At 35.3% G+C, this 26,029-nt stretch overlaps 1 protein-coding gene across 1 annotated transcript in view; it reads right to left on the reverse strand.

Annotated features, from left to right (window-relative positions):
- Positions 1-23,766, reverse strand: part of OLFM3 (olfactomedin 3) — a 173,271-nt gene extending 149,505 nt beyond the window's left edge. Inside the window, exon 1 of the mRNA XM_010950459.3 lies at positions 23,503-23,766. Within this exon, the coding sequence (XP_010948761.1) occupies positions 23,503-23,571 (69 nt within the window). The 5' untranslated portion in view covers positions 23,572-23,766. The remainder of the gene's footprint in view (positions 1-23,502) is intronic.
- Positions 23,767-26,029: the final 2,263 nt, after the last annotated feature.

The following is a 26,029-nucleotide window of genomic DNA, read 5'->3' on the forward strand; positions in this document are numbered from 1 at the left end:
TCTTAGTTAATATTGTCGACCCAGAGCTAGGAACCCAGTGCTCTGGAGCACAGTCCAGTACTTCTGCTAGGCTGGATCCTTATAAGAAAGATCCACAACTATTTGAAATAGGAAGGTCTACATTCTGTTTTATAAACTTAATTATTTTCTAAAATTATTTCTATACTTGGAGAGCAAGCTCCATGGTTCACTGAGTCTAGACTGTACATCTCACACAGTGAGTTTACAGATATATTTATCTCGGTTCCTTCAACAACCCCTTATTGAGAAGCTACTGTGTGCCGGCTCTGGGGCAGTTATAAAAATTAAGATTGAATTTCTGGTTTTGAGCTGTCATAAGGGAATGTGATACAAACACAAATGACTGGGAAAGAACAGGCTGTCTGAATGTTAACAGCAACAATTAAAAAATGAAGTGCTCTGGGCCCATGGAAGAAAAAGCTAATTCTGTCTGGGCAGAGTGAGCTCATGAAGGATCAGTAGGCTTTGACAGTTAAAGAGTAGAAATGTTGGTCTTGTAAGAAAAATAACTATCATAAAGCAAAGGAGTAAAGACTCCAAAAGGCATAGATGTTTTCAGAAGAGTACATTTTTTGATAGGGCTTTAGCAGAAAGTGTCAAGGACTAGGAAGACAGATGAGGTGACAGTGAGAAGAATTTTACATGAGATGCTATGGTTTTTTTTTCTGAAGAAAATTTGGAATTACTGAGTTGGAATTATTGGAATTATTGATAAGAACAAATGGAAAATCAACTTGCTTTGATTTAATGTTTTCCCAGGGTTTTGAAATCATACAGCGTGAACTATCACTTTTACTTAAGATCACTACAGTATAAAACGTGTTTGTTCATTTGCCAAACCCCTGTTGGCTCAGACTTAAGACCCAGTTTGGAGTTGCATGTATATCATGTCTTTTTGACCCTCTGAGAGTCAGCCCATCTCATTTCTATAACTTGTAAAGGTTCTCCACCACTAGCAAAGGATCTACACCACTAACAGAGTATTTAGTGCTTGGAATATGATAGTTGCTCAAAATGTATTTGATAAAATTAGCAATTATTGCTCAGGTATTTTTACCCACTGCTGAGTCAGTGTTTCATGCTTCTCTACCAGTGACTAGCATTTTCCCGTTTACTCATTAATGGTTTGTGAAATAAATTAGTGCATGAATACATGATTTAATAAGTGGATAAATGGGCCTTCTAGGGTTTTTAGTATTTCCTTAAAAAGTATATTGTTTAAAATCAGGCTATTCATAGGTAATAATGTTTAGGAGCTGTAACTGGATTGTAAATATTTTGATATCATCCCCCAGCTCTGTCACTTCAGGGTTTTGTACCTCCAGGCACCTCCATTGCACAAGTGGTACCCTCACTCTCTTTAGCTTATGACATGGCAACAGTGTTTCTCCTTTCATAGTTTTACCTTGATGCCACTGTGGAGATGTTTTAAAGTCCCTCTTATCCAGATAATATGGACCTTTAATATCCTGTCAACTTAACTGTGCTTCTGTTGGGTTTTTTTTGATGAAAAGTACTGCTTTAATCTCTTCCTGACAATGTCCACTAATGCTGCATAACCCTACCATCTCCTCTTGTTGTGTTCTGAACCAGTCTCTTGAAATGCTTCATTGACTTGCTATTTATTGATCTACTTTTTGTTTTAATTTTTTGCAGGGAGAGGTAATTAGGTTTACTTATTTATTTTTTTCCTGGAGGTACTGGGGATTGAACCCAGGATCTCATGCATGCTAGGCATGCACTCTACCACTTGAGCTATTCCCTCTCCCATCATTGATCTACATTTTAATTTAGTCTCTGTCCACAACTAGATTGTAAGCCCCCTGAAGCAGGGAGTGTCCTAACAGGCTCTTGAAGCATGTACTCTGGAACAAGGCGTTGGCTAAACAGGAAATGAAAAACAACTCTGTTAGTTCTTCAGGGTCCCTCATTCTCCTTTTCACAAAGGAGGAATTTCGGTAATAGAACATCATGTTTTCGTTGTTGTTTATATGGTTGGTCTCACTGTTGATGACATCTGAGAAACTCTTGCTCAATCCCCCTTGTCATGGAACTTGTCTAGAGAGTTGGTTGTGACTTCACCTCAACCATTGGGAAGCCAGTATGAGGTTATCAATATATGCTCCATGGGGGGATGTGCTGTGCAGATGAAAGTAAAGCGCGTAATTCTCCCTGTTCAACAGGAAGCAAATTATTTCAGTTATCTAAATTAACTCCATATCTGGGTTTCTCCCAGGCAAATAGTTGTTCTTTGGGGACTGTGCTGTGGATATTGTCAGACAACATTTTAGATTAGCATTTAAAGTGGCAAAGCAACACACCTGCATAGTTCCACAGCTAGAAAATAATTATCAGGCTAAATCACACACATGCTTTTGGTTTTTAAAATGAATTTAAGCTTATCTGTGCACTGATGCTTTTACCTGTGTGGAATCACAAGCAATATTTTTTGGTCTTAAAGAATTAATATTAAAATCATTTTTAAAAAGTTTTCTGTTTTTGAGATAAGTCATTTTTTTTTTGCTGTGGGTAGAGGAATTCCCAAAATATCTGAATTAATTTGCTTTGTTTCCTAAGGGAACCATTTTTTCTAGTGGCTTTCTGACTTATAGCCAGTCTTTTTTTGCCAAAATATCATTGTTTCTTGAGGACAAAAATAGTCCCATTTCAGCCAGCAAAATGTCATTTGGAACTACAAGTGACCATTACCACAGAAAATATAAACCATTTATTATTAATGCTTGCAACACAAGTAACACAGTGATTTCATAAGAGATTGCTGTTTCCATTCAGATAGGAGTTAATGGACAGCAAAAGTAAGAGGAAGGCAGCAGAATGTTATTGCACAGAGGGTAAAATCTTCAGGAAAAAAAAATATTTAGGAGAACACAAGGGCAGTGGAATATACATATACAAAGAGTTGAAAAGAAGGGAAAAACAATATATAAAAATGAAAGAAGGAATGCACAGGAGGAATGAGAAGCAGATTTTAAGAATTTGTTACAAGTTAGCAAAAGCAGAGTGGTAGTTGCAGTTTAGTGGACATTATTAGATTCCAGTGGGGCATTTTAAGCTCCTTGAAAACATTAATAAGGAGAGGACAGGAAAGAATGTAAGATTAAGAGACAGAGTCCCCCATAGTAAATAATCTTATTGTTACTGGGGGAAAGGGGGTGGGAAGGGATAAATTTGGGAGTTTGAGATTTGCAAATGATAGCCACTATATATAAAAATGGATAAAAAAACAAATTTCTTCTGTACAGCACAGACAACTATATTCAATATCTTGTAATAGCCTTTGATGAAAAAGAATATGAAAATGAACATACATATATATATGCGTGACTGGGACATTATGCTCTACACCAGAAATTGGCACATTATAACTGACTATACTTCAATTAAAAAAAAAAAAAAAGAGAGAGGCAGAGTCCCCAAACACTAGGACACAATCCAGTCAATTTTTAATTAGTGGTTTGTCTTTATTTAGCTTTTTCATTAGCGTTTTAAAATAAATTTACCTAATATATAATTAGATAATTTCAAATCATTCTGCTCTGTGGTTAAATTCCACTTAAGGAACTCCAACTTAGTATTATTTGCAGAATTACATGCATCCAGGTGGATTGTAGTGACCATCTGGTCCCTGGATGGATGCCCAGGACTGGACAGATTATTGCTTTTTTCCTATCTGCACCCACACCTTTTCCACCTTGTAAAAAGTGCAAATGGAAAGGGCTTACATAATTGGCAACCTAAAAAGAGATAATTACACACAGACAAAAATACTAATATCAATAATAGAATTAACTATCAGGCTATAATTAGTATTAGTGCCTTTATTGTCCCTGTCTTACTGTGTTCCAGATACTCCCAGAAAATATTATCTCATATATGTCGATGAAGTTAAATAATTTCTCTAAGTTCCACGGCTAATAAGTAGAAACTCTTATCCAAATTCAGTTATATATCATGTGTTTTTAATGATTATACTATATTCCCTAAATTAAAAAAAAATTTTTTAAGGCTTTACCATTATTGGACTCCAAGAAAGTTAACTTTTCCATCTTTCCTCTCTTTATTGAGGATCTCAAAATTCTTTACATATTCATTGATAAGTTTACTTTGCATGATATAAAATATACTTAAGCAGGAACAATACAGTGAGGAAGAGAGAGCAGTGGTATCCATCACTAGCTCATGAACAGCCTGGTTTGACATATTGGTCTAACCAAATCATCTTTCCTGAATTATTTGCTCTCAACAATGTTTCCAATAGAAACTGGGTAACAGTAAACTAGAAATTTTACTCTCTGGAAATCTTAATGGTAGTTATACAAACGCTGTGTATTAACATCCTTTATTAAAATTGAAGAGTCCAAAAAGATTTGTAATTAAATAATATTTATTTTGGGGTTTCAATCCATCCTTTCCTCATTCTCAACATTTTCACTGTAACAGTTGAGAAGAGTTCTCCAATGATTCAGTAACTAATTCTACTCTATTCTGGCATCTTTAATTAATCATGGAGTTCTTTGGGATATTCCATTTTGCTAAAGAGCTGGACCACAGTCAACTGAAATTTAGATCTGTTTATGCTTCTCTCTTCTTTGAGCACTTACCATTATTCTGGATAAATACCAAATGGGGCATGAGTACAAAAAGAACATAGGGAATTTGAACAAACTAAAAATCACAGCATCTGGGGGACCTGAGCTGAATGCTTAGCAAAGATACGTTGAATTGACATACATCTCAGAATTGGAAGTTTAGGGGTCATTTGTTAATATAAGTCTATCCTAATTTATGCAAAAGATTTTTTAATACCAACAAGCAGCGTTCAAAAGATTAGAGATGATCTGTAAGTGAGTAAAGATAGAACATATAAAATTGTCTCCTAACTGAATCAGTATGCTGTACACCAGAAATTAACACAACATTGTAAGCCAACTATACTTCAATAAAAAAAAAGTATAAATAAAAAATAAAATTTCCTCCCTCCACCCCTCATTGGTCAACTCTTATGGCAAATCATTGTTTGTCTGTTTGTTTTGTTTGTTTTATAATTGTGTTCTTGATGTATTTGTACAGACATGGCCTTTCCTGTTTTGAAAGATGTTGCTTTTTCTTTTCTCTTTTGGTCCCCTAAGTACAAACCCTTTCATACTGCTGTTTCAAAAGACAATCTAAAAGTGTTAAACTTCATGAGGATGGGGCCAGGAGCAGGCAGAGAGATTTTAAAAGGAACATGTGTGTTTTCTTTTGTCATAAGAAATACTGGGAATAATGCAAAATTGGGTAAGAGGAACTGAATGAGTAATGTCAGGTAACAGATTTAGGACATTTAGTTACAAAGTAGGACATATAGCACAAGCAGTATTTTTTGGACACTGATTTACTGAAAAATAAGCTATCATTTCTTTAGCACCTACTAAGTACCAGGCAACAGACTGGATGCTTCAAAAGGTTATCTCATTTAACCTTCATGTAGTCCCATGACGGAGGTGTTATTTTCAGCATTATATTACTGAGAAATGTGTGATTTAGAGAGAACTAACATGCTTTTAGCAAAAGTAATTTATTATAATTTCAATCAATAAACAGTTTTTTGCAGTTTCCTGTCCTTTGGACCATCTAATAATTGTGACAGCGGTTAAAGGTGATATTTTCTTTGCGCAAAAGGATAAAAGGAAGAAAAGAAGAAAAGAAAGAAGGAAACAAACTTTTTTATCCTTTAGTGTAAATGGAATTTTCATGGGAAATTTAAATCACTCATGTTCATTCAGTTGATAGGATAATTTGAAAGTCATTTCATCTATTTTTATAAGGAGTTCTAAAGATCTCTGTTAGGCAAGAGTTCAAATAAACTCTGTAGAACTAACATAGCTTATTACGTGATTTGGAAATAATCAAGCTGCATTAAAAAATATTTTGTAAGTCATGCTGTTCACTTACTTCTGTATTTGATATAATTAGTTTCGATTGTTGAGGTTTTACTCTGGTAGTTTCCAGATGAAATTTTCCCTCTTTCAGACACAAACGTAGATATTATGCACACATATACAGGCATATGCTTTAATTTTCCATTTCCAATTTCTTAGTTCAACATCAATGTTACATTATATTACACATTCTTTTCACTCTATTGTAATATCATCCAATAGCAAGGGAAATGAGAAGAATGCCACATAGATGGGGGTTTTTTTTGTTTGTTTTAGTCACATAAAACTAAACATTTTTCTTCTTTTATTTTTGTTGGATAATTAGAAAGACATTGTGTAACAGATTAAGAGCCATTTGTGAGCCGTGTCTCCGTAAGCGTATGCTAGAGTAGAAATAAATGGCTAAAATAGCAAACTACAATTTTTTTCCATTAATGTAGTACATTGAAATAAGATTTTATTTTGGTTTTAGGATTTATGGAAGAAACAAAAGTGAACCCAAAATTCCTGTGTGTTTGAGGCTGAAGCACTATGATCTCTTGGACATAGGAAAAGTGCTATTTAGAACTGAGAGCCCCCACATCAGTTAGCAATACAACTTCTTCCATTGCTTCAAAAATGTTCCAAGGTAATTTTCAGGATAGAGTTTTGATCCAATAGGGTTAAATATATATAATCCTGCTTTCTGTTAATACTGTCAGCTGTTTTTTCCCAGATACACTATATCAACTTCTAAGACTCAATGGATGGGTCTTCCTCTTGAGTGTGGTGTGGCATCTAAGATAAGCCTGGCCCAGTGACGGGGAAGGGAGTAATACGTCTTTCGACTTTTTACTGTAATCTGTGTTGAATGCCCTCCAGCTAGTGTATGGCCTTTTACATTTTCCATGTCAGGAGATGTTTGGACTCGCTAAACCTGTTCATAGAGTCAGTGAAAAAATAACTAGTTCCTGGGGAAAACTCAGACTTGTCTTCCAGTGTACGTGGAAGATTCATTATCGATTTAATGCAGACAGCAGCGTGTGAGAAACGCGGTCGTTAGTGACCTTCCCTCATGTCCACTCACTTCTCTGAAAACTTCTTTCACCTTTTTTGCTTTTATTAAAATGTGGTTCTCCCCTGAACACGCAGCTGCTCCTAAAGCAGTCTCAAGCTTTTTGCCGCTAAGCCCGGCAGTGGGAAAGCTGTCCTCTTTGCTCCTGTTCATGGTTTTCAGGACATTCTTCTCTTCCCTCTACCAGGAACCCATCCTCGCTCTTAGCTGATGACCCTGCTTTCTATTTCACTGACAAGATAAAACCAATTACAGGAGAGCTTCCATGTGCTCGCACTCTCTTATCTAAACTACCAACAGCCTTTGTACACAAATACTTTGTCTTCCCACTTGTTCCCATAGAATTCTCTACGTCATTTGTATTTAAAACCAACCTCTCGTAGATTATCCCAATCAGCGTTATAACATGGTGCTGTTTCTCCAATTTTAGAAACAGAAACAGACGTATCTGATGCCACATCCTCCCCTAGATGTGCCCGACTTCTCTTCTCTTCACAGTAGAATTCCTAGGAAGCCTTGTTTATGTCTATTGTCTCAAATTCCTCTTCCTCCATTCTTTATTGAATCCATGAGGATGAGAATTTTGCCACCATCAGTCTGCTGAAACCATTTACCGGTGTTACCAATTATTTCCACTTTTAAAAACAATGAATAATTTTTAATTTTTATGTTGCTCAGCCCATCTGAAGCATATGATAATTTAATAAATTTTTCTCCTTGAGATGTTTTGTTCACATTGTTTTCAAGATCGTATCTTCTTTTAATTTTCTTCCTATCACATGGGTTCCTCCTCAGTCCCTGTTACTCGTTTTCTTTCAGCTTTTTTCCTCTAAACATTTGAGGCTTTGTGGTCTGGCTACTGCTCTTGGTAATCCCCTCCAGTTTCACAGGCTTAAATACTATCTGATAGGATGATTCCTCAAATGATGTGTTCAGTCTAGACCTCTCCACTGGACTCCAGATACCAACTGCTTACTCACCAACTCTATTTCGATATCTAATTGGCATTTCAAACTTACCATGTGGAAAATCAAGCTAGGCTGATCTCTCCTCCCAGTGTTTCTTGTGTCTCAGGAAACATATTTCTTTTCAGTGGCTTAAGCCAAAAACCTTCCATAGTCAATTTCCAGTACATTCACAAATCCTATTAGCCACCATCAACACTTACTTAGTTTTTCATACCATCTTTCATACCAGAAGATTGTGATGCAATCTACAAGTCTCTCTACTTCTTCCCTTAACCCCAGAATTAAATTCTTCAAACAGGAACCAAATTGATCCTTTTAGGACATAAATCATACAATGTGGCTTTTATGTCAAAACCCACTAAAATCTTTCCATCCCACTCAGAATCCTCAAACCAATTACAAGAATCCACATTATCTGGCTTCAGGCTATATTGCTGATCTCATTTTCTGTTTGTCTTCTACTTGCTCAGTTCATTAGTTTACTAGCCTCCTTGCCTTTTTCGAAAATCGTTATGTACGCTCTTGCTTTCCTGAGTATGTACATATTTGTCTCAACTCCTCAACATGCCACTGCCTGTTACTCTTCTTTGTTTTTAGATTCTCCTTCCATATAATGTTTTACTATGTGACTTACACTTGCTTATTTGTATTTTTTACTAGACCATAAGTGTCATGTGGGCAGAGCTTTTGTCATGTTGGCCACTTCCTTATCGTTAGATTCCAGTTAGTACTAGGTTCATGGCAGACATTCTAAAAATACGAAGAAATCTTTCACAAATCCCTGGTGACACACATGCCGTGCAATGGGTAATTGGCTCCAAACTTCCACAGTAGGCTTACCCTAGTCATTTTGTTTCCTTTGTTGCAATATGGCAACCCATTTTACACAGTTCGAACTTCTGGGCTTCGATTTTGACATTATGATGCATGTTTATTATATGTTTTGAATGAGTAGATGAAAAATAAAATAAATGAAGGAGAAAGAAAGGAAGAAAGTAGGGAAAAAAGGATAGAAAAAGAAAAATGAGAATGATGAAAGAAATTTCTCTTAGTCCAAGATGAGTAAACTTTGCATCATGAGAAAAACTGATCAATAGAGTTTGAAATCAATGTAAATCAATATGCAACATGCCTAAAAGTTTTAACTGATGACAAATTGCAGGCCTGCTTAACTAAGCCAGGATCATCTTGTAACCAGATGAAAATATAGTACATCATTTATTTGGGGGAAACTCTCCAGAAAACAGACTTGTGACCAGAGGATTTATAATAACTTTAATAATTGGGTAATAACAATTTTCACGTATGATGGTTGTGATGCAATCTACAACGCAAAGAGTTTTCAGCCACTGCTTTCATGGGAGCACAATCAGCATGACACGGACAAGGCAGGGATGGATAATCACAATGAAATTGTAGAGATTTTGGGATAAGATGTGTGGTGGGATTCTCAGTATCTTATGTTTTGATAACTAAAATAGGTAGATGGTTACAAAGCTAGCTAGGTAGATAGAAATGAGATTAGTAGATAGATTGATATAATATATAGAGACACTTAGATACATAGCTATATGGTTTAAAAAAACAATACTATTGTGATGACTAATTTTAGGTACCAGCTTGACTGGGCCACGGGGTGCACATATTACGAACATTACTTCGGGTGTGCCTGTGAGGATGTTTCTGGATGACACTAACAGTTGAGTTGGTAGACAGAATAAAGCCGATTGCTGTCTCTCTGATGTAGGTGTGCCTTGTCCAAACAGCTGAAGTCTTAAATAGAATAAAAAGACTGCGTAAGAGAAACTTCCTTCTGCCTAACAGCCTTTGATCTGGGTCATCCATTTTTTTTCCTCCCTTTGGACTCTAACTAAAACACTGGCTCTTTCTAGGTTGAGTCTGCAGGCTTTTGGATTGGAACTACACCATTAGCTCTCCTGGATCTCTAGCTTGTTGACTGCAGATACTGGGAATTATCAGCCTCTATAATCACATGAGCCAATTCCTTATGATAAATCTTTTTATACATGATAAATTATACACATTTATCATATATGTGTGTCTCTGTATACACGCACACACACACATCGTGTTGGTTTTGTTTCTCTGGAGAACTCTGACTAATACAACTACATTTTGTTTTGTTTATTTGCTAGGGGTTAAAGTACTTAAAGTCCAGAAATATGTTAAAATCTGATCAGGTCAAGTCTTAGACCCCTTAGGTAATCATTTTTCTAAGAATTTAATGCCACCAATAGCTCTTTTCGTTTTTCACCTGCATCATCTTCTCTTACTTCCCATATGATTAGCAGTGAAAGAACTTAAGTTACATAAAAAAGCTCTTCAGTGCTCACGTGCTCTTTTACATCTCTGTGACCTCATGTAGGCTGTTACTTTTTAGTGGAATGCACCTTTTTTCCCTTCATTGTTCAGCTGCTCCTCCTTTAAGCATCATCTCCCTCAGATTTTCTCTTATGCCCCAGTCTACTGCCCTTTCTCTGTGATCTACTTGCATCCTTTACAAGTCTCTGTTATTAGATACAGTACTACAATTTTTAGTATATTAGTATATTAATATTAGTATACTAGTACTACAAGTATTAGTATATTAGCATATTATATTGTATTAGTATATTAGTACATGTAAATATACTAATATTAAGAAAATATTAAGAACTTTTTGAGAGTAGTACCTATACCTTTTAAAAAATTCATTTATTTCCAACTCTTAGAATAGTGTCAATTATGAGTTGAAAAAATTATCACAATATGAATACCAATGAACTGCTTTACCACATGTGATAATTAATATCATTGAAAATCGTTCATTTCTAGACTAGTTATTTTTTCCTATTACAAATTTTTAAAGCTAAAACCAAATCTCAACTATTTAAAATCAAATAAGCAAATTCAGCAACATAACCACTGCATGTAAAAGGGTGTGTCCTGCTTACATTTTGTGGAACGTCACTGAGCAGTCATCATGCTTGTGCCTTTATTTATGTAACATGCATTGGTTCGCTAAGCAAAACTGCTTTCATCTGAAGACGTCCCAGTGCCTTTGGTAGATCAAATTTGATGAAACAGAAGGAGCTGTTATCGTCATTTTACTGAATCATTGGTGGACAATTTATTTGTATTTTCACTGTAGATAACAAATCCAGTGCAAAGAATCGGAAATCAAATGCCTTTAAAAGTCCTCTGCTGCAAAGAAGTGAAATGATAACCACTTGGTTCTTAGATTGAGGATGAGATTCTATAGGCAGACTTTCCCTAGCAGCAACAACAAAAAGGCTCACTTTGTATCTTATAAATATCAACTAGGGTACACAGTAACCTATTATGCAGTTCAATTAGAGTTATGTGTAATCTGATTTCATCTTTAATAAACAATTTTTAATTTTCACATTATAATTATTAGACTTTACTGTAATTTCATATCTATGGTCTCTCTAATCAATATTTACAGGCATAGACTACAGCATTATTTGGTTGAGTTATATTTTGTATTTACATATTAATTATTATCATCTGGATTAATTATTAGTTTCCTGTTGCTGCTACAACAAGTTACAATAAACTTAGTGGTTTTAAACATGCAAGCATAGTATCTTGAGGTTTTGGAGGGCAGAAGTCTGAAACAATTCTTACAAGGTTAAAATGAAAATGTCAGCAAGGCTATTTTCCTTTATGGAGGCTCTAGAGAAAAATCCATTTTCTTGGCTTTCCAGTTTCTAAAGATGGCCTGCATCGACCTTGACCTTTGGCCTCTTCCTCCATCTTTAAAGTACCTCTCTCCAGTCTCTGCTTCTATCATCCTCTGTTCTTTTTCTGACTATGGGATGTTCTTTTTCTGACTATGGGATGACTATGAGCATCTGTCCTGTCTCCTCTAAAGGACTTTTTGATTACATGATCCCATCAGAAGATCCAGGATAACCTTCCCACCTCAAGATTCTTAATTTAGTCACATCTACAAATTCCCTTTGGCCACGTAGGGTAATATATTCACAGGTTCTGGGGATTTGGATGTGAACATATTTGGGAGGACATTATTCTGTTACCACAGTCCATATACTTTTTAAAATTATATTTAGCCCCATAAAGAATCATAACTCAGTAGTAGAAAATATCATTGGAAGTCATAACTCAGTGAAAAGACTTCCTAATACTTTTTTTTAATTAAAAATAACCTAATCACTTGAATACTGTCTTACTCTCCAATATTAGAAGCATATGGACAGAAGCTAGCTAACATTTACCAGGTATGTTATAGAGGAGATTGTTGCTTTTATGCAGAATTAAAATAGATATCCTTTCTATTTCCTGTAACTCTAAGAGTCTCTTTTGTTTTAACTATCGTCAAATAAAGACAGTAGGAATACTATGTCACTACAAAAGCCAATGAACGGGAAGGATGTAAATGTTAAATATGCTGTCATGCTTGGAATATGAAATGAGCTTATGTATTTTACTTGTTTTTTTGTTTCACAATATGTACACAACTGAATTGTTACGGCTTTCTCAATGACATAACTTTGATTTTCAGCAGTGAGGTAGAAGAAGCCTAGATTTTATCCTTCATTTTAACAATCTGAGAGTCTGCGAGAAGGAAGAAGGATGAAAGGGTGATGAACTACATTTAGAAGACATGAATGTGCCCCATTTTAGGATGACCCACCAATAAAAAAAGAGCGTTTGGTTCAACATTCTCATTTTGTACATGAGGAAATGGAAACTAAAATAGTTTAGTGAATTGCTCAAAGCCATAGACCTAGATTGTTGCAGAGGTGATAGTAGCCTCAGATTTTCTTACTCCTAATTTAGTGCTCTGTTCATACTGCTATGAACTTTCCAGTTTCCTAAATATTATATAATTTGCTCTGATTTTGTTATGGTTTCTCTCCCTTTTCTTCATTTTACATGTTAAATTAATATTAGTTAAGCTGTGTCTCTTGAGAGGCATCTTTTCCGAAAGAAATGACTGTATACACATGGACAAGATGCAGTATGTCTCTATTGCTTATCTGCAAAGTTTAGATAAAAGTAAAGATAGGGAAAGGAATTTAAGAATGTTTTCATGCCTTTTTCTTTCTTCTATTCTTCTTACCAATAAATATTAAAGATTATTTGAATTAAATTAAAGACTTTGTTCCAAAAATGAATGCCAACAATTAGTAATAGATCTCAGATTAATGAATGTAATCATTGTGTAGGGGTGTGTGTGTGTGTGTGTGTGTGTGTGTGGTATTGGTAGGGGACAATAAGCGACATATGAAATGTTTAAATATGCACTGGCAAATGTGTTGTATACATCATCTGTAAAAGCTGCAATCCAACCCTGTTGTATAAATCTCCCCTCATCTCTTCTTTTTCTTTTAACTGTATTTGAATGTGTTCACCTCCATGCTGCATGTAAACTCCTTTATAATTTTATCACTTAAAATCTTATTCTATTTTTATTTTAGGATAGATATTTAGATTTGGAGTCTTTTCTTGCTTTGACTGACAATGAAGTCATGATGCTTTGGTACCAATGAGGGTCACTATTAGTAAATATTGACTCATTCCAGCCACTTGATTCCTTACTCTCAAATTATCTTATGCCCAGTTTTAAGTTACCATATATTACAATAATTACCTGTTTGGGATGAGCATCATAGCTCTCTGTTTTCTTCCTCCTTACCCCTAAGTGCTTTAAGGTATATGGCAGTCAAACTAGAGTCATTTTATTCCCTGACTTTGTCTAGCACTTACATTTTTGTAAAGAGTAGAATATATTTGTAACACAATATAAATAATATACAGTAAGTATAGTCGAAAGTCTTTAGTAGTCTTGAGCCAGATGATATTTCAGTTCGTTTAGTACTGTAATGATATGCACTAAGATGTAGTCACCATGCCACAAAACACATGTAGACGTAAAATTACTCACAGAATAAACAATTCCATAAGCAGTCATAGACATAGATCATTCCCAGAAGTGATGGCATCTTTTGTAAGGCAATATCTCACCAGTGACATTTTGGTGCCAGTGAATCAACGTTTCCAATCCTGATCTCTGAAGAAATCTTGCCATTTGGAACTGGTCCCTCTAGTAATGCTATTTAAATCATCATGGGATAATGCTTCTTAATCACCTTCAATTTAGTTGGAAAAATAAAAAGGATCGTCTATTCAATTTATGTCCTCCCTGTAGGGTTATCTAAATAGCTGTTTACTTGTACTGTTGAAGCAGTTTTATTACTGACATTTCTTTTCAGAGCATTTTCACCTACAAAGTTAATTATCAAAATTTGAATTTCTGATTATATTTAGAAGTTACAAGGTAGATAAAGTCAGATAAATCTAACTCTACCTTTATTTACTTTTAATAACCGTTCAGCATTACTCTGCTTGGTGGTGGTGTGCTCATAGTAATGTAGTACAAACGTGGAGCCAAATTACTTCCCTTTCTATGGGAATATATACTTCCCTTTCTATTTTTAGGAATATATAGTAAGATAATTTCAATGGAATATTTTAGATCCTTAAAAAATAACTCAGTCCCTACAAAGCGGCGGAAAAATAGAGATAATACACTAATTTATCCAATAAAATAAGACATTACATAAAATAAAGGTAATCAAAACAATAAGCACAAATTAATGAAATGTTTAGACTTACAAACTTATGCAAATAAAATGGACACCCATACATACACCAAGGAAAAAGAGGAGATGTTAACTGCCACGAAGCAGGATGAAACACAGTAGTTCATAAGAGTATTGTTTAAGTCTGTGTTATCCCAGAGAGTTGCCAAAAGTCAAAAGCAGCACTGAGGACGGTGAGACGGGATAGGACATTAATCAGATTTTTTTAAAAAATTGTGTTTTCTTCAAGATAAATAACCTGCTACAACAGTTCTAAGCCCTTGAAACAAGGTTCTTAGAGTCAGTCTTACTCTCCTACCCCTAAATACTGTCTGATGGAAGCATGTACCAAAAACAGATTATATTCATGAATAATTTATCCCAAGATTTTAAGGTTTTTCCCTTCACCTGTTCATCTATTCATTTAACACATGCCGAGTAGTATCATATCTGAGCAGGCACTGAGCTAGTTCATAGATAGAAGAGGATTAGATAATGGCCAAGACACAGAGCCTGTCCTCAACTACGTTATAATTTAGTAAGAGAGACGAAATACAGTAAATACCCAATTTAAAAAAAAGGAAGTGGTAAATGTAGTAAGAGTGATTGGAAATAGAGTGTTTTGCAAATTGTCCAGGGGAAGAAGATCAACTCAATCTGTGTTCACTGGACACCTATTCTGTGTCAGTGCCAGTGGCTGTGGGTGCAAAGATAAATAAAACATGATTTTTTTTCTTATAAGTGTTCTTAGTTTATCAGGATTACCTCTTCCTGGGGGTCAAGGAATATCTGGGAAGGATTTAGGGAAGAAGTGACATTTGAGTTGCATCTTAAAATGTAGGTAATTTTTTGACATATGGGGAAGTGGAAATGAGCTTTCCAAGGAGAGGCAAAGGCGTGAGCACAGCAGCATCTGTGATCCTTTCTCTGAATTTATTTTTATTCTTCTGAAGGCTTGGTATGACAGAAGGCATAGCTTTGTGATATATGCTTTACAACACCTTGCTTTAAAGCACAAAAGATAAGTTTTTTTAGAAAAGTGTATTTTGATTGTTTTGACAACATTTTTGAGTATTTTTATTAATGCCACGTAAGTTACATGGTCTTATGCTGTTTCTGTATCTTGGACATCTCCCTCTCCCCAAAATGGTTTGCTGCCTCTGGAGTAAGTAACAAGTGAATTAAACCTCACCATGGTATGGTGTGCAAGTATTTTGGAAACAGCGTATTTCTTAAGTAATAGTTGTTCATGGGTAGACTATAGCCTTCAGATTATGTAATTGCTCTCATCTGTTTTTACCCTTCATATTATCTACATGGGTTAAAAGGAGGAAAGAAGGAATCCATTCTTGAGTTATTCAGGTGGACTTGCATTTGGATGAGCAACATCTGGAGAAACGTTATTGTGTCTAATTAAGGGTCAGGTCTTTTCAAGCACTTTATAGAAGTCTCTCTATTGAGAAGAGCAGAGAAACTAGTATAAACAGAGGGATGGAGAAAGCAATCCAAGAGAAAAGAACAAAGGAATTGTGTTCATAAAAGTGGTCATTTTTTCATTACTGTATGGTCTGAATGTTTGTCTCCCCCAGAATTCATATGTTGATATTTTAACGCCCAAGGTGATGCTATTAGGAGATGAGCCTTTGAGGAGTATTTGAGTGATGAGAGCAGAGCCCTCGTGAATGGAATTAGTGCCATTATAAAAGAGGTTTCACAGAAATCCCTGGCCCTCTCCACCTTATGAAAACACAGCAAGAAGGCTCCAGCTATGAACCGGGAAGAGGACTTCATCAAAACTCATCCATGCTGGTGCTTTGATCTTGGACTTCCCAGCCTCCAGAACTATAAGCAATACATTTCTGTTGTTAATGATCTACCCAGTGTGTGGTGTTTTGTTATAGCAGCCTGAAAGGACTAAGAGAGCGACCCTCTGCCCTGAACATTTTTAGATTGAGTAACTTAAGACAATTCCTATTTAGACTTTCTTTCTTTAATAGTTTTAAATCTAAGGATTTAAAGTACTTTATTATTGTTGTACTTTGCAAAGGCACAAGAAGCCTATACTTTGCATGATGGTCAAAAAAGAAGTTTTATTTGTTGGTAGATCCTTTGTTGAAATATATCTGTACTCTCTGTTAGCGCATCTCCATAATTAGTTTAAAAGCTCTTTTCTTGACAGGTTTGGCTCTGATGTTAATGGAACCACTCTTCACGTCTTTTATTTTCTCCTAACAAACTTATAAGAGGTGCCTTTATAGGTATATTAAGTATTGATATAAATTTTAAAGCTGAGACGTTGAAATTGGAGATTTGACCAAAATTGTGCACTGGTTCTGAGAAGCCCTGCTGATAACTGTATGTGAATGGCATTCACTTCTCTGAAAGTTAAGAAGAGGGAACAGAAAGATAGAAGGAGCACGAGAGACCTGTGACCATAGGATACGGTGCACTGAAGATTCTGTGCTACTTTAGATTTGGCTATAGGTTGGTTGATGTTAGTAGAATATTTTCACAGAACTTTATGGTTTAAAATAGATTTTTCACATATATTAATATCATCAACAGCTGTATAAATTCCGTTGCTATTACATTGATTCCATAATTATTGAAAACTGGGCATTAGAGTGGTTAAGTGACACTGAAAAGTTGCAGTTAGGACTTAAAACCACTTCCTATGATCCCAAGTCCAGCTCCCTCCTTTACCATGCTATTAGTTTGGAATACAATTTTTAAAGTTGTATTTGAAAATTGTCATTAAAATATTAGCTTCATTAAAAAAAAATCCTTCACAGTTTTTAATTGATAAGTAGCACAGACTGGGTAGACGGATGACCAGTTTTCCACATCCTATTTTCAGTTTAAACCTGGATTCTAGGCAGATAATGTTTAAATAGTTTTTGTGTTACCTTACTATTTTAACGCTGCTATGAAATAATTTGTTCACGTATGTGAACTCACACGCATTGACGCAGATGCACAGATGACCCCAAACACTCCCTTTCATCTCACCTAACCCACAAAGTCAACTGTCTGGTTTTGTATCTTCTTCCTTTAATTTTTAATCCTTTCAATTTATTTATTTTTTATTGTGGTATAGTTGATGTAAATATTAGTTTCAAGTGATTCACACTTTTTAAAAGTTATACTACATTTATAGTTACTATAAAATATTGGCTATTTTCCTTGTGATATTACTGTATTTCCTTTCTTAATTTCACTATTGCCAATAAGTTTTCTTTTCTTTTTTAGCCAAATGATGGCTATTAATATTTAAAGACAGTCAAATGCCAAGTCTTATCTTCTAAGCTGCAGCTCTATCCAGTCTCATTTTTTTTTCTTTAAATTTTTCTTAGTACAAAAATTGTGGTTTTTCTAATAGGTGCCAGTCTGAAATATTTAAGGGTGTTTCTGTTTGGGAAGAGTCAGCAATGAATATGCATGAACTTTTTATAAGTAGCCCTCCCAAATACCTCCCACATCTTCAGTACACCAGCAATTCCCTTTGTATGGGAAATAAGTTTTCATTTTACTTGTCACTAGAGAAGTTTTCATTAAATTAAAGACTTACAGCTGAAGTAGGAAACATGTTGGCTTTCAGATCCACAAGACTGATAAGCAATCTTGTCAGGGAAGCAGAGTTTGGTGGGTGAATGGATAGAAGCCTGAGTACATGGATCATGAATGTGGAGACAGAAGGGAGGGAGAGGAGGGTGCATGAGGAAGTAGAAAATTGAAGACTCCAAATGCCAAACACAGAAGATGAAAACGTCACGAAGTTATCTAGGCAGGCTGATCCCCAGCTTTCACAAAGTTTATGATCTTACAAGCTATACCTTACAAAAGAATTTGCTAATTTTTAATGAATGGTCAAATATTATTAAGCAGAATATTATTAAGTCTGTTTGGGCTGCTATAACAAAATGCCCCAGACTGGGCATCTTATAAACGGATTATTTATTTCTCACAATTCTGAAGGCTGGAAGTTCAAGATCAAGGTACCAGCATGGTCAGCTGGGGGCCCTCTTCCGGGTAGCAGTCTTCTTGTATTCTCACATGATGAAAAGAACGAGCTATCTCTCTGGGGCCTCTTATATGAGAGCACTAATATCATTCCTAAGGGCTCCATCGTCATGACATAATCACCTCCCAAAGGCCCCATATCTTAATATCATCACCTTGGGATTAGGTTTCAACATATGTATTATGGGAAGGGGAAGGAACACACACATACAGACCATAGCACAGAGTCATTCTAGAGTTTAACCAAGAAGTTTTAAGAGATTCCTCATCATACAGGTGAGAACACTGAGGTCACAGCTTCCCCAAAGTCATATATATATGTGTGTATTATATATAATTTAACATAGTGTATTATATAACATATGTATTATATACATTTATAATACATACACACGTATATATATGTCAGTGGCAAAGTAGAGATGAGAAATGACAGACTCTGAATCCTGCCCCCTTTGTTTCTCACTCTTGTGCTGTTTTCCCTCCCAATAGAGAACAGATTGTCACAATAGTCATTTTTCTAAAAAGTATAGTTGCAAAATTACAATGAATAAGAACTTTAGAAAAATAAAGGAAAGCAGTACAATTTAACCTTTTTGATTTGCCAAGAGAAAGAGTAGGAAAAAATATTTACTTTCCAAAATAAATATTTAATTGGGTTGGGAAGGCTGGGGATAAAATGAGAGTAGGAAAGTCATTTGCTCTTTCAAAACACTGTTGGGCTGTGTCAAACTTTTCACTTTTTATCACATCAGAGTTTATTGATGTGTAATTACAGGTCTGTCAAATGCCACTGATCCATATTTTCTGTTCTAACTTGAGTTGATCCTGTTGTATAGAGGATGTCTCTGACACATAAGACACACAGGAGAAGATAGATTTTTAAGGGGAATTTTAAAGTAAATTGAAACTGATCTCAGTTTTTTTTCTCTTGATGTTTTGCTTTTATAAATTTTCATTTACGTTGTAAGAACATGAACTTTAAATTTATATACTAAAGCCACCTCTAGCCAATTTAGGTTTGTGGTGATTTCCTTTAGCAATACCAAAACACAAAGCCACTTACACATGGTATATTATATTATGAAACATTTAACAATATAATTATTGAAATTCTCTTGCTTCCCATCATGTTTATATGGCTTAAAGAAAATGTCTTATTTAAGGCAAGAGTTCTAATTGGTAGGGTTGTTTTGGACAGGAAGAACAGTTTAGTGTTGAAGATTATTGCTGAATCATTGTTTCATTTTATGTCTTTAGTGTCAGCAAGCACTGTGGTGATGTGTTCTTTAGTATATTTCGGGGTAAGAAAAGAGTGAATGCTTTCTCAATCTAAGCATGCTAAGGCATTCTTCAATGTGTTTGTCACATAAGCATGACTTCTTTAAAGTTCAACAGTCACTGCGATATGTGGCTCTGCCCGTGTCACCTCTTTTTAACTGTTCTCCAATATCTGACAACGATGTAAATGTTCTGTTTGAAACCTGCACAGCCACATTTAAATTTCTTTTTTGCGTAGTTCAGCACCGCAGAGCAGAGAAATTCATGGGTCTAATTCACAGGGATTACTGTTTTGTTACAATGTTCAAGTAATGGTCTGCTGGAAATCTTCTTGTAAAAGAAGAAGAGGTTCACTCTCCTACTATCAAGGTCATTACTGAACTGTGTGCCTTCAGTTTAAAAGCACAGAGATGCCATCTAGCAGCCGCCCTCAGGAATTTCCTACACTGAACTATTCCTTTCTCTGTAAAAACCGAGCAATAATTGAATTCCTGCAAGCTTTGGTTTTTCTTAATTTATTTATTAAACTAAATAAATAATGATTTGGCATATTGCCTGTGGTTCAGACCCTCCATTACAAATGAAATTAATTAATATCTCTTAAAATAGGCAAAGTGATATACCCATGAGTTTTTCTAAATGGAACTGGAAAGTTGTTAATAAGATTTTAATTAAGAAAACATAATTCTCATGATTTTCTGGAGAGGAAAATTGATAGTCTGTCCATATACAAATACAAATAATTGATCAGTGTTGAATTGCCTTCCATTACTGAAAGAAGATATTAATCTTGCCAATTTCTGATATATTAAATGAGAGAAAAGAAAGTAAGTGCATGTGAAAGTAAGTTCATCCTATGAATATAGAAGTCTGGGCATTTAAAAAAAATTTTTACAATAAAATTGACTTTCAAGTAATTTATCTTACCATAAGATGGAGATACTTAATAAAATGTCATATATGATCTGTAGGTTTCAGTCTTGGGAAAAATGATCATAAACATAAATGTTATATAGTTTTCCATGAAATGGAATTGATACTATTGTTAGAAAGCCTTTGTGTTTTAGATAAATTAATATATAATAAGCATGCTCTGAGATTTAGATTTCCAATATCTGATAAGTGTGGCAATCCTATTCCTAAAAAAAAGTCTGTGCAATTTTAATAGCTCTCCTGTTTTGCCAGTTTGTGTGTATCCATGCATGATTTATGTTTACTATAAAGTCTAATAATATAGAAAAATACTTAAATGAATTTATTTAAAAATATGATTTTGAAATATATTAGCCCTAATACATTAGTATGTAAAAAATTAGTGGTTTAAAACTCTTGTACATTTAAGTGTTATTACTTAATTATTACTTCTTTGTCCAAAAACTGTGGTCTTGTGTGCCACTATATTATCAGAATATAATTTCAGTTTCACCAAACATAATTTGCATTATGAATGCTAATTTTATTATCTAAACCCTTAAGTAGTTAATACAATAATAAATAAAGTTTAAGAGATTTCTATTTTATAACCTAATTGCCAATAATTTTGAGATTTCAGTGGTTTCGTTTGTGATTTTGGTGGGTGGGAGTGATACAGTTTGGTGATTCACAACAGTTGGATAAAACATACAAATGTAGCTTTTTTTCTCTTTTTTTAAGCAAAATTTTGTCTGCCAGTCCAAAAACTTTTTACCACATTAAAATCACTTGCTATGAACATTTTAATATTCTCTATAATGGCATATGTGGTGTAGAACAAAATACCATCTGCTTTTCTTTGCATACTGTATTGCAGTATCTAGAAGCTGAAAAGGACAGTTTGAAAAGTTAATGTATGCCTTTCCTTCCCTGGGTTTCTCAGTTCAGTTGTATCAAATAGCCACAGTTAAATCGGAAGAAAAGTTTTCTGTCATTGAATACATGGAAATAAACTTATCAATACTAGAAAAGATCACATTAACTAAAAATGGGTCATTTATTTGGAGGATTCATCCCTCCAAAAGTCAAAGTTTTTTAATGCAGTAACTTGGGAACTTGCTTCGCTTTTTTAAAATGTTTTACCAAGAATATTCCAAATGAGATATATAATAGAATGTGTTTGAAGTTGTAACTAACATAATTTAATGAAAGTGGCAATGGATGGAATGTTTCACTGTAGATCCAGAGAAAAAAGTAAAAAAAAAAAAAAAGGATTAGAAAAGTATAAAAGCAGAATCAAGACTTTTTACCTAGATGTAAAATGCTTTAAAGCTACCTCTCAGTGTGTACAATGTCCCATTAAGATCATCAAGATGGCATTCACATACTGTGTGAAGATTTTACAGTGACAGTATCAGTACAGCCATAGCTTTAAAGTAAAATGATTTTATTCTCATCAGATCTCTCTAAATATGAAAAGTGCACAGAAATAATTATAAGTATATATGACATGATTCTAAGTTTTCACATTTGTATTAAGCCTAGGAAATATTCAGTTAACCACCATATTGGGTTATGCTTGGTTGCATCTTAGTTCTATTCAGTTTTGAAAAGAAACAGTCTCTCTACACTACACAGTTATTTGCAATAACTGCAACATTCCAAAGTACTGCTTTAAGTGGTTTTATAATATGACATTATTTTTCCTGTTGTGTCAAATTGCTCTTGACCAGTTAAGTAAAATAATTTAAAAACTTAACTCTTACTCTTGCCAGATGCCTTATGTTATTCCAGATAATTATGATTTTCTTAGAATGCTGAAGCTCTCAAATTATCTCACTTTATCATCAAAAACTTTTCTCATACACTCCTGAAAATATTTTGCCATATTTTCTGACTTTTTATCAAAAGAGGTTAGCGTTCACTTTAATTGCCAGTACTGGATAATTTGCAGAGTTCAACAGCTATGAGACAACTCATCTTTCCTATTGCCCTCCTTAGTTTGATAGGGTTCTCACTTCCTGTTTCTTGATACTGGTAATCAGAACTTCCTCAGTGCTCCCTAATTTCCTTAATGAAAAGAAATAAGCAAATAAACACAAGCCCCCTTTACCAGCGCCTCTCAGCCATGGCAGAGAGTAGAGCTCCGCTGCTCTGCCGTGTGTGTTACAAGCAGCATTCCAAATGTTTTGGACACAAACCGCAGCACGTCTGCGATGGGAGTATTATTGACCAGGATCAGCTGGAAAACGCTACTCTTCTTTCAACAAAGAAACGGTTCACCAGCTCCGAATACGTGATTACAAATTGCATTGTTTTATCTGCTAACTCCTTTGCATTACCCGTCTGACTTCAGAAGAGAACATTAAGCACTTGGATACCAAATAAGCTAAATTCTCCCGAGAGCCGCATTGCCCGCTGCCCATACACTGTATATTGACTCCTGGTCCCTCCCCCCTCTCTCCCGGACTCTACCTTGAGGAGCTATTCCTCCGGTAGTTCACCTTGTTATCATCCAAGCGTTGGGGATACGCCAGACACCAAAGAATAGCTGGAAGAGCTGTCTTTCGTGCCCTTCTTTGAGTATTTTTTGGCATAATCATATGCGTTTTTAGTCGGTTCGTTAAATATTGCACATTTATTTCAAACTAGAGTTAAAATATTGCCCATACCTTGGAAGGATCTAATCCAGCAAGCAAAGACAGCAGCAGGAGGTTGAGTAGGCTGGACGTCGCCTGCATTCTGATCTGTTTTTTGCCCTCTCTTCACTCTCTTTTATGTAGCCACTCCACTCTCACTGCAGAGACCTTTCCTTCGTCAGTTGCACTTTCTGCCTGCCAGTCAGAGCAGAGTGGAGACAGAGGCGGTGGCAGGAGCAGGAGCAGCAGCAGCGGCGGCGGTAGCAGTGGCGGCAGCAGCGGCAGCCGCCCTGGGGGGCGATCATTCCGCAGGCATTCTCAGAGCTGGGAGTTCGCGAGCTTTAGAGGGTGGGTTGGGCTGCGGTGGGCGCTGACCGAGGTGCTGAAGCGCCTCCAACTCGCGCGTCCCAGTTTACCTTTTCTCCTGCGGCTCTCTAGCCAGCCCACCTCAAAAGTTTTGACCCAAGAAAAAGATAAAGGGAGTAACTGCTGAGAGAGGTGTGGAGACCTGGGCAACGGATATGACATCACTACAGCTCCTGGGGGCTTGGGGAGATATTTTGCGGGGAATTTGTTAAACCGAACAAGGATTGACTCTTGCGCTCCAGTTCAGTATTTGCTGGCAACTTGAGCTGCAGAGAAGTAAAGAGTCAGCTAGATACAGGATTGTGAAACAAATGGTGCCTGGAATCTTCTGCTGTCATTGGCAGAGGACTTGATACTGTATTTAGTGCGTTAAAGAAAGTTTGCTTTGCAGACTATCAGTTTGTATTTTCTGTCCAAGGCACAGTTCATAGCTATTATATATGTATATATCACTGTCATTTATGACTAGCGTATTGAAATAATCTATTTGGTTAGGTGTTAATGTGTATTTATCTATCTAGGACTTTTGGTCATCCGAAAATACTATGCATAAATAAGTGAAGAGGCTTTTGTTTCTTATAAATGGGATATTCCTTTAGTGGCCCCCCTGCAGCTAAAATCTCTCCCCCTCACACACAGCCATGCCCAGAAATATAATTTCCCTGTCACTCTGACTTGTGTTTATGCCTGAGGTAGAATTCAGTCATGGGTGGACAGTGGGATGGGAAAAGTCATTATTTCTAAGCTTCCAAGTATTTCTGTTTTCAGAGCTCAAGAAAAGAGGCAGAATAGCTGCCTCACAAGAGCAAAGAAAGAATAAATTACTAACTTGCGCACACAACCTGCATCGTTTAGCTATACTCAAGCACCTTCATTTTCCTGAAGCTGGAAAAAGTGTTTTCCATAAGATAAAAAGGTGAGGAATTGGCAACCAATTCCTGAAACCTCCCTCTCATTCAATTATGCATTTAATACAACTGGAGTTATGCCTTCTGTTTATTTTTCTAGATATCATATTTCCTGAGGATTGCAATATGTGAACTAGAGATATGGGCATTGCTTCTACATTAAAAAGAAAATAAATGTTTGATACATCAAACACATGCTGTATACAAAATCTCTACCAATCCTTTACTGAAAACGCTTCATATGTGTATAAACTCAAGAAATCTAAATTAGGATTCAAATACTTTTGGAAGTTATAACCCCCAAGGATTTGCATCATACTGCATCTATTTTTATTCTGATGTTATGAGTATGTGTGCATGTGCATGATTACTCGAGACTGTTTTTTTCTATGAAACAATAAGAAAAATAAATTTGAAAAATTATTGAAGAGATGGATTATGCATAGAAAAGGGATTGCAGAATAACATAAAGATGGTGGAATTACTTGAGGGTTTTTAGTTCAATGATAACCCTAGTAATTATAACCACAGTTTGAAATTCCCATTATTTCCTAGCAGAAACAGGAAACAGAACTTTTCTTTTGAGGCAGTAAATAAAACTGCAGAGTTATTTCCAACACCCTTTGGGATAACTTTCTAGAGCATATTTGAGGCTAACTCTGGTTTTCTCTTTTTACATTTGTTTCTTACCCTAATATCTATCTATCTATCAACCTCTACCTCTCCCTCTCTCTCTCTCCCTCTCTCTCTCTCTCCCTATCTATATCTCTATCTCTCTATCTTCTTTCTTTCTAGATATCTATCTGTCCATCCATTCATCTACCTATCTATTTAGGATAGATCAGCATAGATTATTTTGTCAATGATTCATACATAAGAATTGTTGGAAGTTTTATTCTGCACCTGTTTTCAAACCTTTTCAAATCATTGCTCAATTTAAAAATGAATTTACAGAAGTTTAGTATCTGGGTGGCTATAGTAGTGTATTTTTATTGCCTGTGCTAAATACAACATGATTGTTTGATTATTTGTTTTTATGCATGCTTTTCCCTCTTCTTTAAATGTTTCCTGCCATCTTTTTCCATCTTCATCTCTTAGCAGGCAGTTCAGTATGCTTATTGGAGTACAGGAAGCTGTATTGAACAGATGCACAAAAAAATATGAAAACATATTCATATTAATTTTATCACCTCAAGATTAACTGCTATTCTTTTAATGACAATTTTTTTTGGAATAAAAATTATTCTGATCTCATGCATGGTTCGCAATATTAATGACTGGACCAA

This window comes from Camelus bactrianus, chromosome 9 (assembly GCF_048773025.1).
Source record: "Camelus bactrianus isolate YW-2024 breed Bactrian camel chromosome 9, ASM4877302v1, whole genome shotgun sequence".
In the NCBI taxonomy this organism is placed as follows: Eukaryota; Metazoa; Chordata; class Mammalia; order Artiodactyla; family Camelidae; genus Camelus; species Camelus bactrianus.